General features: G+C 48.1%; 1 protein-coding gene across 1 annotated transcript in view; it reads right to left on the reverse strand.

The window, feature by feature from the left end:
* BSDC1 (BSD domain containing 1) overlaps window positions 1-8,868 on the reverse strand; it is a gene marked incomplete at both ends in the record, with an annotated part of 28,774 nt that extends 19,906 nt beyond the window's left edge. Inside the window, 4 exons of the mRNA XM_084242260.1 lie at window positions 1,038-1,098; window positions 1,415-1,455; window positions 1,642-1,822; window positions 8,774-8,868. Coding sequence (XP_084098386.1) covers window positions 1,038-1,098; window positions 1,415-1,455; window positions 1,642-1,822; window positions 8,774-8,868 — 378 coding nt within the window. The remainder of the gene's footprint in view (window positions 1-1,037; window positions 1,099-1,414; window positions 1,456-1,641; window positions 1,823-8,773) is intronic.
* Between the last annotated feature and the right edge of the window lie 3,943 nt (window positions 8,869-12,811).

Consider the following 12,811-nt stretch of genomic DNA (forward strand, 5'->3'; position numbering starts at 1 on the left):
TAGTGCTTTACATATCTCATTTAATCCTTACAACCTTATCAGGTAGGTATTACTAGTATTCCCATTTCATAGTTGAGGAACTAAAGACCAGAAAGGTGAAGAAACTCTCCCGGGCTTATTCTGAAGAGGGAATCATCAAAGGCAGAAATAACACTCACACCACCCCTCTGCTTCAGAGTCCCCAAAGAACAAAGATGAAGGTTAATCAACTATTTATCATGAGTTATGGCAAAACCAACCCTAATGAAAACACACAGGAGGCCCTCAAACATGTACTAAATGAATGTCATACACTCTTTCCAGTAGACTGCTCATGAGGGAGAGGGCTACTTTGGGGTCTACTTAACCTCTGTGAAATTCTCTTCCAGTTCTCAACAACATCAACAGCTCAGGGCATTCTGAACTGAGAGGCTATCCTGGAGTACACGGGTGAATAATTTAACTGAGGCCTTCTAAAGTCTCCCCTGAAGCAGAACTCACCCCAGTTGATTGAGGTAAATAGTAATTAACTTTTTCAGAACTAAGTTGGACTGGTTTTGACAAACTGGCATGGGATGAAACAGGAACACACAATGACATTGATCATGGTCAGAAGTCTCATTCACCCCACAAGAATTGCTGTTTCCCAACTGGACTATGAGCTTTGTGGGGCCTAAGACTCATCTAGCTAATGTGTATCCTCAGAACCTGTCAAAGAGCCCTGGCTGTGATACACTCTAATATTTAAATGACTACAGAAATAAGTTTCTATTGCTAGAATTCTTTTTCTCCAAAGCCTAGCTCAAATATTCTCTCTCCCTCAAACTGGAATAAACAGCTCTTTCCTATGGGTTCCTATGAAAGGGTCGCTCCAGCCTTTAAAACGATCTTTATTTGACCGTAGATAGCTCATACCGACCTGAGTCCGGGTCTGTCCTTCCGTAGACCAACAGGGACTAAAAGTCCGCCGCACCCCTAAGGCCCAGCGCCCAAGCGGATCGGGCGAGGTCCCTAGGTTGCAAGGAGGCGGCACGAAGGAAAGCATCAGCCCGGCTTACCTTCTCCTTGACTGCCTGGTAGCTCTGCTGCAGCCAGCTCCGCCACCATCCCACGTCCTCCCTGGGGAAGACAGACACATCTGGCAGCCCCGCGGTGCGACCCCCGCCCGCCCAAAGATCCGGCCCATCAGATCTGTTTTCCCCTCAGATGTGGCCCGCGCGCCGAGGTGTAGCAGATCACTTCCCCACCACCTCCCATTGCGACTCCACTTCCCCTTTTCAACTCCGTCCACGCCCACGCCGGCCTCCCGTTCCCCACGGAGACCCTGGCCAAGCACCCCAACCCTGGGGGAATTCAGGCCCCAACGCCCGAGAGCTGGAAGACTGGCTCACCCTTCCGCCATCTTGCCTGCATGACATCACCACTATTTACTGACCTTTGACTTCCGACACGGCCCCGCCCCCTCAGGCCCCGCCCCTAGGGCTCAGCCCAATCCTCGTGCTGGCCCCGCCCCCAGGTCAGTTTCTGCTCCGCCCCATCATTAGGCCCCGCCTTCCTGAGTCGGGCGGGTCCCGGTCCCGAGCTCGTCTTTAAACTCCGCCCGAGCGCTCAAGCTCGCCCTCCTTCGTTCCGCTTCGGGCCCGCCCCCAGCGTTAGTCCCACCTCCACCGGTCTGGAATCCCGAGCGGTGTCAGCCCACCTCCGGTACGGTGGCTGCTCTGGGCCACTATTGGCCCCCCCGACTGGGCCGCGGAGAATTGGGAATGCTCGGAAGCCCCCGCTGCTGGGGGGTGGCCGCAGCTGGAACGTCTGGATCCCCGAGCTCACCGCTAGGACCGCCCCCCTTTATGAAACCAGCCGCGTAGCAGCTGCTTCGGCTCTCTTCGGGCTGGTTCACGGGCGCTAGCTGCGGGACTCCGGGTCAGGGTTTGGAGGTGTGTGGAGAAAAATTCAGAGGTGGCTTAAATGATGTCTCTGGAGGGGCTGTCAGGATATTGGGGAGTCGGGCGCGCATTCAACTGTTTCACCTGTTAGCGGGCTAGCTAACTAGGCGAGGTGATGGTTAGGAGGAGCCCGGAGACCGCCTGGAGGAAGGGACTGAGGATGTGTGTGTGCATGGTGGTCCTCCTTGAAGGAGGGCGTTGAGGGGTGTGTGTGTGTGTGTGTGTGTGAGAGAGAGAGAGACAGAGACAGAGACAGAGAGAGTCTGCGACTTTCCTTAGGCGCACACTTCCTACTCTTTAATGTCTCATCTGCTGCCCACCTGCATCTGCGCCCACATTCTCTGCACACCATCCCATGCCTATCGTCTATTTAAGGGAGTAGCTTCAGTAATTCTCTTCCTCAATTCCTTTTTCCCCCTTTGCAGGATTATTTCTGTCATCATACATGCTGTTATTTCTTCCTTCTTAAAAGCAAGCAAGCAAACAAGCAAGCAAGTAAACACTTGGTCCTACATTATTTCCCTACTTCTCTTTACAGCAAACTCCTGAAAAGTTGCCTATATTTACTGTCTCCAGCTCCCCTCTCCTCCATTGCAGTCTCTCTAGGACTCATTGCAGTCAGGTATTTACCTCCCCACAATCCTTTGAGATAACTCCTGTTAACATGCCAAGAGCAAGGGCCAAATTTCAGTCCTCACCTTATTTGAACCATCAGCATCTTTAACACAATTCATCACCTTCCGACTCCTTCGGACACTTCCCTTGATTTCTAGGACACCTTTGCCCTCCTGGCTTTCCTCCTACTTTGCTGGCATTTCCTTCTCAGTGTTCTTTGCTGCTTCTCTTCTTGTTGACCTCCTGTTGCTGGAATGTTCCTGGACTCAGTCTTTGGCCCCCTTCTTTTCGAATGTCTATACTCCTTCCCCTGTTGATCTCATCCAATCATGTGATTTTTAACACCATTTATACACCAGCAGCTTTTCTCTCCAACCCACACACATCTTCTCTGATTTGGATTATCTCTATTTGGGTCACTAGCTCTTTTTGGATGTATAATAGGTATATGAAACATCACATGTCCCAAACCCCTGATGTATCTACTTCAATTTCCAGCCAGTTTTTAAAAGATGTAAATGGCAATCTCATTCTTTAAGTTACTTAAGCCAAAAACCTGGCAGACATCTTTGATTCCTCACTTTCTTCAAAAAGAATTCCCCAGCAAATTTAGTTGCTGTTCTCTCTCTCTCTATCTTTATTTATTTATGCATACAAGATTTATTTATTTATGCATACAAGAGCTGGGGTACAGGCCAGAGATGCGGGGGTGAGAGGATTCACCAGAGACAGAGTGGAGAACAGAACAGGCAGACTAAGTGAAATACACTGCTGAGGGGAGCAGCGGGCAAGTCAGGAGAGGTCTCCTGCGCCATGTGCGTAGCTCCCTGGCCTGCTGGGGATTGAACTCACGCTGCAGAGGCTTTGGATTGCTTCATAGTGTGGTGCTTAACCCCTTGCGCCACCAGGGAGGCCCCCTCTCTTTCTTCTTGAATTAGAGGTGCTGGAGGTGAAAGGATTCACCAGAGACAGAGTGGGAAGCAGAACAGGCAGATCCTGTGAAATACATTGCTGAGGGGAGCAGCGGGTGAGACAGGAGAGGTCTGCTGCGCCATATATGGGTTAGCTCCCTGGCCAGGGATCGAACTCAGGCTATGGTGGTGATAGCGCTGAGACTTAACAACTAGGCCATCAGGGAGGCCTGGTTATATCTTTAAAACCAGAATTCTGTCACTTTCATTGCCTCCACTGCTACTGTATAGGTCCAAGTCACCATCATCTCTCACCTGGATAAATGCAGGAGCCTCTGAATTGGTATCTCTGCATCCACTTCTGCCTTTCAGAGTCTAGTCTTAATTCATCCTGAAAGTACTCTTTCAGAAAGTGTAAGAAGGTAAAATGGTGTATCTGCTATGAAAAACAGTATGACAGTATCTTAAAAATTTAAACAGAATTACCATATGATACAGTAATTCCACCCTAGGTACATACCTCAAAGAATTGAAAAAAGGTACTCAAACAGATTATTTGTACATCCCTATTCATAACCACATTATTTACAATATTTACAAGAGGTGGAAGCGACCAAGTGTCTGTTGACAGATGAATGGATAAACAAAGTGTGATACAAATAATGGAACATTATTTGGAAAAAAGAAGAAAATTGCAACACATGCTACAACATGGATGAACCATAAAGATATTATGTCAAGTAAAATAAGTTAGTCACAAAAGGAGTAGTTTTGTGTGACTGTAATTTAAGGTTCTGAGAATAGTCAAATTTATGGAGACAGAGTGGAATGGAGAGATGGTAAGTAAAATGGTGGTATCAGGAGCTGAGAGAAGGAGGAGTGGGTGCAGCATTAGTTTGGGGAGTTGAAACAGTGCCTGGAACATAACAGATGCTCAATATTTGTTGAACAAATGAAAAAATAAATGTAAGGACAGCTAGGACAAAGATAGGACAAATTTGAAGCAATCTGGAGAGGCGAAAACGAAACGGTGGAGGTGAAGGTGAAGGTCATTAACACTTAGATTCTTAAGAGTCTTGGGTGCAAGATTAAAGACTCAGACCTGATCCATGGAGAGAGGGGAGTCGCCAAAGGTGCTGTGAAGGCAGCATGACAGGTTACCACATCTTACTGGCACTGGTCTAATGGTGCCACTTATTAAACAGGAAAGCATTTTACTTCACATATTATGTGTGATCTTCCCTGTAGCTTTATGCAGTAGGAACTATTTTTAATCTCCATTTTATAGATGAAGCTGAAATTCAAGGAGATGGGGTGACTTTCCAAGGGTCATCTAGCTGGGAAATGGCAGAAGTCTCATGTGAACACAAGGCTGTGTAATAAAAATCAAGTTTCTGCACATCTCACATGTACAGACATGTTACCTCTTACCTTCTCCCAGCCTTATGTCTTGCCACACCCCCTTCCCCCAGATAAGCTGCAGATAGGCAAGGTATCCTTTGCCATACTTACTTTATCTCATTCCCCCACCCCCAGGCCTAGCACCGCACTTGTTTGTGAGGTCCTCAGTGTGTGTGGATTGAGTGAGACCCTCTGCTTGGATCTCTTTGGTCCTTCCCATTTGTTCATCCTCACACCTTGACCTTGGCTCCCTTCGCTGGTATGATCATCTGGATACAAATACCATCATAGCTGGGCCTCCCTGGTGGCGCAGCGGTTGAGCGCTGGGTTGCGAAGCTGCCCGCGGCCTCTGCGGCGCCGGTTCGATCCCCGGTTGCTCCCCGGCCACCGGAGGAGGGTCCCACATGGCGCGCAGACCTCTCCTGCCGCCCGCTGCTCCCCTCAGCAGTGTACTTCGGTCCTTCTGCCTGTTCTGCTCCCTGCTCTGGCTCTGGTGAATTCTCTCACCCTCCCGGCTTCTGACTGTACCCAGTGCATGTATAAACCAAACAAACAAATAGATAAATAAATAAGACATGCCTCTAGAAAATTAAAAAAAAAAAACAAAAAACAAATACCATCATAGCTACTTCCCAGCAATATCGCCTTGACCAAATTATTGTCCTTGGCTTTAGTGTTTCCATCGTTAAAGTGGGGGTACTACTCCTGGTTGTTGTGAAGATTAAGATAAATAAAACACCTAACACATCATCTAGCACCAAATACTTTTTTAAAAAGATTTATTTATTTTATGCACAGAAGAGCTGGGGTATAGGCCAGAGGTGTGGAGGGTGAGAGGATTCACTAGAGACAGAGTGGGGAACAGAACAGGCAGATTGACCAAAGTACACTGCTGAGGGGAGCAGCAGGGGAGACAGGAGAGGTCTGCTGCACCATGTGTGTTGCTCCCTGGCTGGCCAGGAATCGAAGTCGTGCTGCAATGGCTGCAGTTAGCTTCACAGGTTGTGTCTTAACCCATGCGCCACCAGTGAGGCCCTAGCACCAAATATTTAACATGATAGTTATCATTGTTTGAGCCTGCTACCCCTGGGTGAAGAGTCTAGCACAATGCTGGGCCTGACAGAGAGTTCATAAACCTATGTTATGCTGAGCAAAATGTTGAAAACATAGACTGGGAGTCAGCAGAAGTTAATTTTAATCCTTGGTTTCAGCATTTGTTGCTTTTTCTGTCTGGAACAGTTTATTTACTTCGGGGTCTCTTGCTTGAAGTAGGAATGCAGTAGTTCACCCTATCACTGACCCTCAGACCCTCCCTTGACCCATGGTCCCCCTGGGGCACTACTGGTCATCTCTTGGATGGTGATTCTTCTATTGATAGATCCTCTGGCCTTGACTCTCAGAGGCTTGACATTCATATGCCACCAGATGGCGCTGTGGACTCATTTCAATGAAGCTGGCTCCCTTTGGCTGGGTTCTCTGGAGGTGGAGATAGCCTGTGGCCTCCTCCAGAGAGGCTGGGCTTCCTTAGTGGAAGCCAGCCAGGCCCAGGATGATTCCAGAGGTGGACTTTCTAAATCTCAAGCCCATGCTGGTTCTGCTGTGAATATTCCAGCAGAGTTGGCAGCAGGACCAGCTACACAATTTGTGGGAACCAATGCAAAATGAAAATGCCTCAGTTGCTTGTTGAGGAAGTCCAGGGCATGTCTAAAAGCCAGTAGGATGATTCCAATTCAGCCTTCTAGAGCTGATCGTTAAAATTTCAGGAATTTTATGAGCTGGTTATTGAATACAAGCGTAATTAAAATTAAAGTATATAAACGTATGAATACATTATATAGAAACAAAAGTTATAAATACACCAAACCCATCAGATGCAATTAATTTTATGCATTTCATTATCATCTGTGCTTTTGAAATGAGTTACACTGATTGTGTCTATATGGTGGAAATACTATGTAATATTGTACCTTTCTTCCCTACTCCACATTCAATGATGTTATGTTGGTGGTTTTAATTGACATAGATGGGATGTTTATATCACTAACATCTACAGACACTACAAGTCATGCCCCTTCCACCATCCTCCACCAACCAGTTGTTAAACTTTGGCCAATACAAACCACCTGGTGGTACTCTCCTGTGCCACGCTGTGTGATCCTGAGCAAAGCCCTATTCTTTCCAACTTCCCATATGTTTATGAATCACTTTATAATGGACAAAAGGGGGCACTCTGTGTGTGCAGGCCACCGATCTCTCATGTAACTCATACAGTTACCCAGGAAGTAGATTATTGCGGTCCAAAGGGCAAAGGATATGGCCACTTAAGAGCCAAAGAGCCGATGTCCTTGGTTCCTGGAGTGACAAGGCTTCCATTATGGGGCGCTGTGGGCTGATTGAGGGAAACTAGTCACAATCTTTGTGTTTCTTTCTCTCCTTGGTAAAATAATAATAATAATAATAATAATAATAATAATAATAATAATAGTCTTTCTAGTCACTTCCAGCATTGTTTGGGGAGTCATGCATTACAAGCTCGCATTCTGTACCTGTGAGTGGGCAGAGGAAAGATCTAGACCCTTCTGTAGAAGCACATAGTGGAGGGGGGAGCCACGGGGGGGGGTGTTTGTGTGTGACAACTGGTGTTTCCTTCCTGCTGTGACAACAGTGAGAGTTTTTCTCAAAAGGGACTTTGGGATTGGATGATTTAGTTCATGAAATGCCAGCCTAAAATATGACGCTTTGGTATATTGATTATTTTGAGCTGAAAGCACTTGAAAAACTGCAAATTCAGGGAGAGATTTTCTCAGAACTCCCCTCATCTGCTTACTGACAGGTCCTCCAGAAGGAACTCAGTTGTCATAAATCACCTCCCCTGGAGTTTCATCAACCAGGGGAGATTGACTTATCACAGTCCACAAGGTGGCCTAGGGGTTAAGGCTCAGCACTACTACCTCAATGGCCTGAGTTCAATCCCGGGCCAGGTAGCTAACCCACATGGCAAAGCAGACCTCTCCTGTCTCTCCTGCTGCTCCCCTCAGCGGTGTATTCCAGTGAATCCACCTGTTCTGCTCCCCACTGTCTCTGGTGAATCCTCTCACCACCACCCTCTGCATCACTGGCCTACACCCCAGTTCTTGTACACATAAATAAATAAAAATAATTTTTCTTTTAAAAATATAGTCACCATGCTGCACATTATATCCCCACACTTACTCATCTGATAACTGGACGTTTGAACCTCTGACCACCTTCACTGAACTCACCTACCCTCCAAGGTCCAGACTGTTGTGATCAAACTGGGTTGTTGCTTCATGCAACACCACACTGACAGAGACACGGGAGTTGTGGAGCAGGTTGCACAAGGCAGGATGCTGCTGAGAGCAAGATCCTGGCTGTTTTTATTGATAGAATAATCATAGAGCATCAGCTACGTGCATTAGGAGGACAAGGAGAAAAGAATGGGTGAAACTCAGGAATGTCATCTAGGGCTTGGAGGACACGAGTCTGCTGACCATATTATCACCTTGATGACCAAGTGTTGTAATAGAAACTAGACCCCAGGCCCCCAGCCATAGTCCTAATCTTATCAACAAGGCATTCCACTGATCATCTTCTGGGGTCCCTTGTCATGCATTGGTCCTTGGCATCCCCCCCACTGGGTGTTCCGGGTCATATGTAATGATGTATGAGTCGGGAGTAAGTTTATGTATCCGTCCTCAGCCCCCCGGGCATTCCCGGTCATACTTCTTGATGCATACCCTTCCCAGAGTGATGAAGCTTTCTGCTCTTGAGTGATATGAAAGGCACCTTGTAAGGTTTGGCTCATATGATGTGACTGGACAGTTCTGACCTTTGTATAGGAATGCAGAACTGCAGGTAACCATAATGGTGGCTGAACAGGCCGCTTAAGTCTAGCAGACCCACCCATACTGGGTGTCAGTAATGGTGTTGTGAGGGTGTCCTTGGTGAGGGATGTTCCCGCTCTTGAGCCCAAGCACAGTCTCCATCCCTGTCGTCATGGTCCTTTGGCTGTGAACCTTCTGGACAAGGACAGGGCTGACTGGGGGGAAAGGCTACCTAGTTCATATATTTGCTGATTGAAAGTTTCCCATATAGGGCCTCCCCGGTGGCTCAGTGGTTGAGCACTGGGTTGCAAAGCTGCCCGCAGCCTCTACAGCGCCGGTTCGATCCCCGTCTGCTCCCCGGCCACTGGAGGAGGGTCCCACATGGCGCAGACCTCTCCTGCCGCCCGCTGCTCCCCTCAGTGTACTTCGTCAATCAGCCTGCTCTGCTCCCTGCTCTGGCTCTGGTGAATTCTCTCACCCTCTCGCGCTTCTGACTGTACCCAGTGCTTGTATAAATAAATAAATAAATCTAAAAAAATTAAAATAAAATAAAATATTAAAAAAAAGGAAAGTATCCCATATAGCATTGAATGAGAAAGTTAGGAAATAGGTATAGGTAGTTAGCTAGAATTGAGGGCCCAAGTTCAGGTGTCCTAAACCCATTTATCAAATTGAATAATGAACAATTAGTTGGAGTCAGGGTGATCCCAACCCAGTAAAAATAGAATGTTCAGAACACCCATACAATAACACAATGCTAAAGCAACAGACCAAAGCAGAAAAATTAAACCAAGGAAAGCAGAGCATTAAACCAAGCATGGGACCTTTCTGAGTGCAGGGCCCTGTGTCACAGTAGAGGTGGCTCCTGAAGCTTGTTGGCCTGTCATCCACCCCCTCAGCCCTGCGGCCATCCTCCCTTTCTTAGACACGAAGCAGTTTATTTTAGAGCCTTTAATACTAATACGCCTCTTCTGCATGAAATGCTCTTCTGTTTAATCTTAACCTGGCTCACAACGCCTTACTAGCATCTCAGCTGGAAGGTCACCAGCTGAGAAAGGCCATCTCTGACCTGAATTCAACCTAGTGTAGCCACCCAATCACCCTGTTGCATCAACACCCTGTTGTGATTTTTTGGTAGGCACTTTATAGATTTTTTTTTTTTTTTAGTTTATTTATTGGCCACCTTGCTGTGTTACAGGTGGAATTGTAACACCTCCCCACCTTCCTATGTTGAAGTCCTAACCCCAGAATATGACCTTATTTGGAAATAGAGTTATTATAGATGCAACTAGTTACAATGAGTGAACCCTAACTCAGTAGGACTGGTGTCCTTACAAAAGGGGAAGCACAAGGAGAATGAGACATGAACATGAAGATGGTCATCTGCATGTCCAGCAGGAGGACAGGAGCAGAACCTTCCTCATAGCTTTCCTCTGCTGACACTTTGATTTCAGTTTTCTGGCCTGCAGAACTGTGAGAAGATAGATTTTAGTTGGTTACGCCAGTTTGTGGTGCTTTGTTACGTAAGACCTAGCAAACTAATATACCCCCTCCCCTCCAAGTGGACGAAGCTCCCTAAGAACAGTTACCTGGTTTGTCTTGTTCACAGTCATCCCGGAACCATTCACTTCTAATTGTGCACCTGAAAGCCTCTCAAAGGAACTGCTGTGGGTGTTCAATAAAAACCTGTTGAGTAGATTAAACCATTTCACTCATTTCCAGAAATTTTGCAGAGTGACAGCACACAGAATGCTCGTGGGCAGATATGCCATAGCTCCTGTATGCACCACACGCTTCAGCTCTCCGGACAAAGGGATGAACACTTCCCAGGTCCCTCAAGTGGGACTCCAAAGACCCAACCGAGCTCCAGCCTTTCACCAGCTCTGCTTCTTGCCCCTTCTGGCATCTTGGTACTTGTAGTTTTGTCCACTCTATCTTTGCCCGAAAAACCAACGTTGAGACCACAACTCCCATCACCCCGCGAGCACTGCAGCCTCCAGAGCGCATCCTCTGGAGGGGGTCCCGGCGCCATTGACTAACCTGCTGACCGAAGGGCCCGCCTTCCTGGCCCAAAGGCCCCCGTGATTGGCCAGCTGCCCTGCCTCGCAGCGGAGGGGCGACAGGTGAATGAAAGGGGGGCGTGCCGGTGCGCGTAGCTCGGCGACGGCGCGGCTGGAAACCGCTGGAAGGTGAGAACGAGAAGCGGGTTTACGCTGCTGTTTTCATTGGCTTGGGGAGGATTCGGGGCACCCCCAGAAGGTCAGCCCACTGGGGAAGGGGGCAGCGGCAGGGATGTCCCGTGTTGGTCGGTCTTCCTCGGACCCCCGGGCCTTGGCGACTCTCGGGACCCCAGCCGACCAGCCCCCCCTCTTTCCCCTTCAGTGTGGGGAGGGGCGGCGTGGCGGCGGGTTGCCCCCGAGCCCCGAGCCCCGGCTTGGGGCTGTGCTGTGTCGTCCAGCTGGGTGGTCGGGGCGCTAGCGCCTTCGGACTGTGCCGGGGCGCTAGGCTCGGCCAGGCTGCGCAGTGTCCACCCCAGCGATGGTCACTGTGTCCGCGGGAGATCACCCGAGGGGCAAGGCCTCGCTTTCTCTCCTTCGGGGAGCCAAGACCGTGTCCAGGAATTGGTTCTGGTGATCTCTGCAGGGTCGTCTGACTCTGGACGGGAGGATCCCCTTGTCTTGGAAGCAGTTTAGCAGTTGAAGCAAAGATGCAATCGACCCCGAAATTCTTGCTGTAGAAAAGGAAACTCTCCGGGTCTGCCCCTCCACTCCATGTGTGGGAGAAAGGAGAGACTTCCCCAACCCTTGTCACTGTGTTTGGCGGGTCAGGTTGGCATAGTGGTTAAGGACAGTCTGCTCTGGCAGCAAACCCTTCCAGTTCTAGCCTGGAGGTGTAATCTGTAAATTTCAACCTCAATTTCCTTCTCTGAAATAGAGGCTGTAATAATCAGATCCCCTGCAGTGGGTTGTAAGGTTAAAATGAACTATTGTAAAAGAGCTTGGTGCTGTGCACCATGAGGAGCGCTCAGTAAATGTTCACAATTCACGACTAGGTTTTCTTTATTCTCAGGTTGGTGAGACTGGAGGAGTCTTGTCAGAAAGAGTCAGTGGGTGGAATTGAAGACAGCTTTTGGCATTGCAATGAGGACAGACTGTGATCTGGCTAGGGTTCCCTCAGGGAGAGTGGGAGTTTGGAGGACATGCACTATACTTGCCTCATTTTCCTATGCCTGGCATCTCCCTAGTGTCAGGCATTGTATGGAGCTAGTAACTGTTGAATTGATTTGGAACTGTGGAAGGCTGGGAAGATTCCTGCTAGTATGGGTCAATGTGCTTCTGAGAGCCGTATTCCCTAAGAGCTTCTTTTCTGGGTGAAGTGGTGATGCTCAGCATGTCCCAGGGACACAGGGCACTGTCAAGAAGTGGGATTGAGGGCCTCCCTGGTGATGCAAGGGGTTAAACACTGCACTATGAAGCAATCCGCATCCTCTGCAGTAAGAGTTCAATCTCCCAGCCCACCAGGGAGCAACCCACATGGCGCAGCAGACCTCTCCTGAGTTGCCCACTGCTCCCCTCAGCAGTGTATTTCAGTAGATCTGTCTGTTCTGCTCCCCACTCTGTCTCTGGTGAATCCTCTCACCCTTTGCACATCTGGTCTGTACCCCAGTTCTTGTATGCATAAATAAATAAATCTTTAAAAAAAAAAGAAGTGGGGTTGATATGAATAATTATTACACATTATATGTCAAATGCAGGAATGGGGAGAGTCTTGGAGAAAGTATGTGAATAGACTTTTGCAGAGTCGAGAAGTGTTTACATGATCCCATAGAATCTAGAGTATTTGCAGGGAGAAAGCCAAAGGAAATGGGTTTTGGATATTATTGTTGGGAAGAAGCAATGAAAGATGAAAATGCTCTGGAAGGAGGACCTGCAGACGAAACCATTCTGTGAGTGGGTTAAGTGTTATGCCTACTTAGCTATTTTTCTCCCTCTCTGCTCCTCCTCCTCCTCCTTTTTTTTTAGTTAAAAAAAGATAAAACTCAAGGTCATCTGCTGATATAACGTCTCCAAAAAAAGGTTCATGCCTGTACCAGCAAAAGCATATCTGCAGATGGGAT

This window comes from Talpa europaea (genome assembly GCF_964194135.1).
Source record: "Talpa europaea genome assembly, chromosome: 9".
Taxonomy (NCBI): domain Eukaryota; kingdom Metazoa; phylum Chordata; class Mammalia; order Eulipotyphla; family Talpidae; genus Talpa; species Talpa europaea.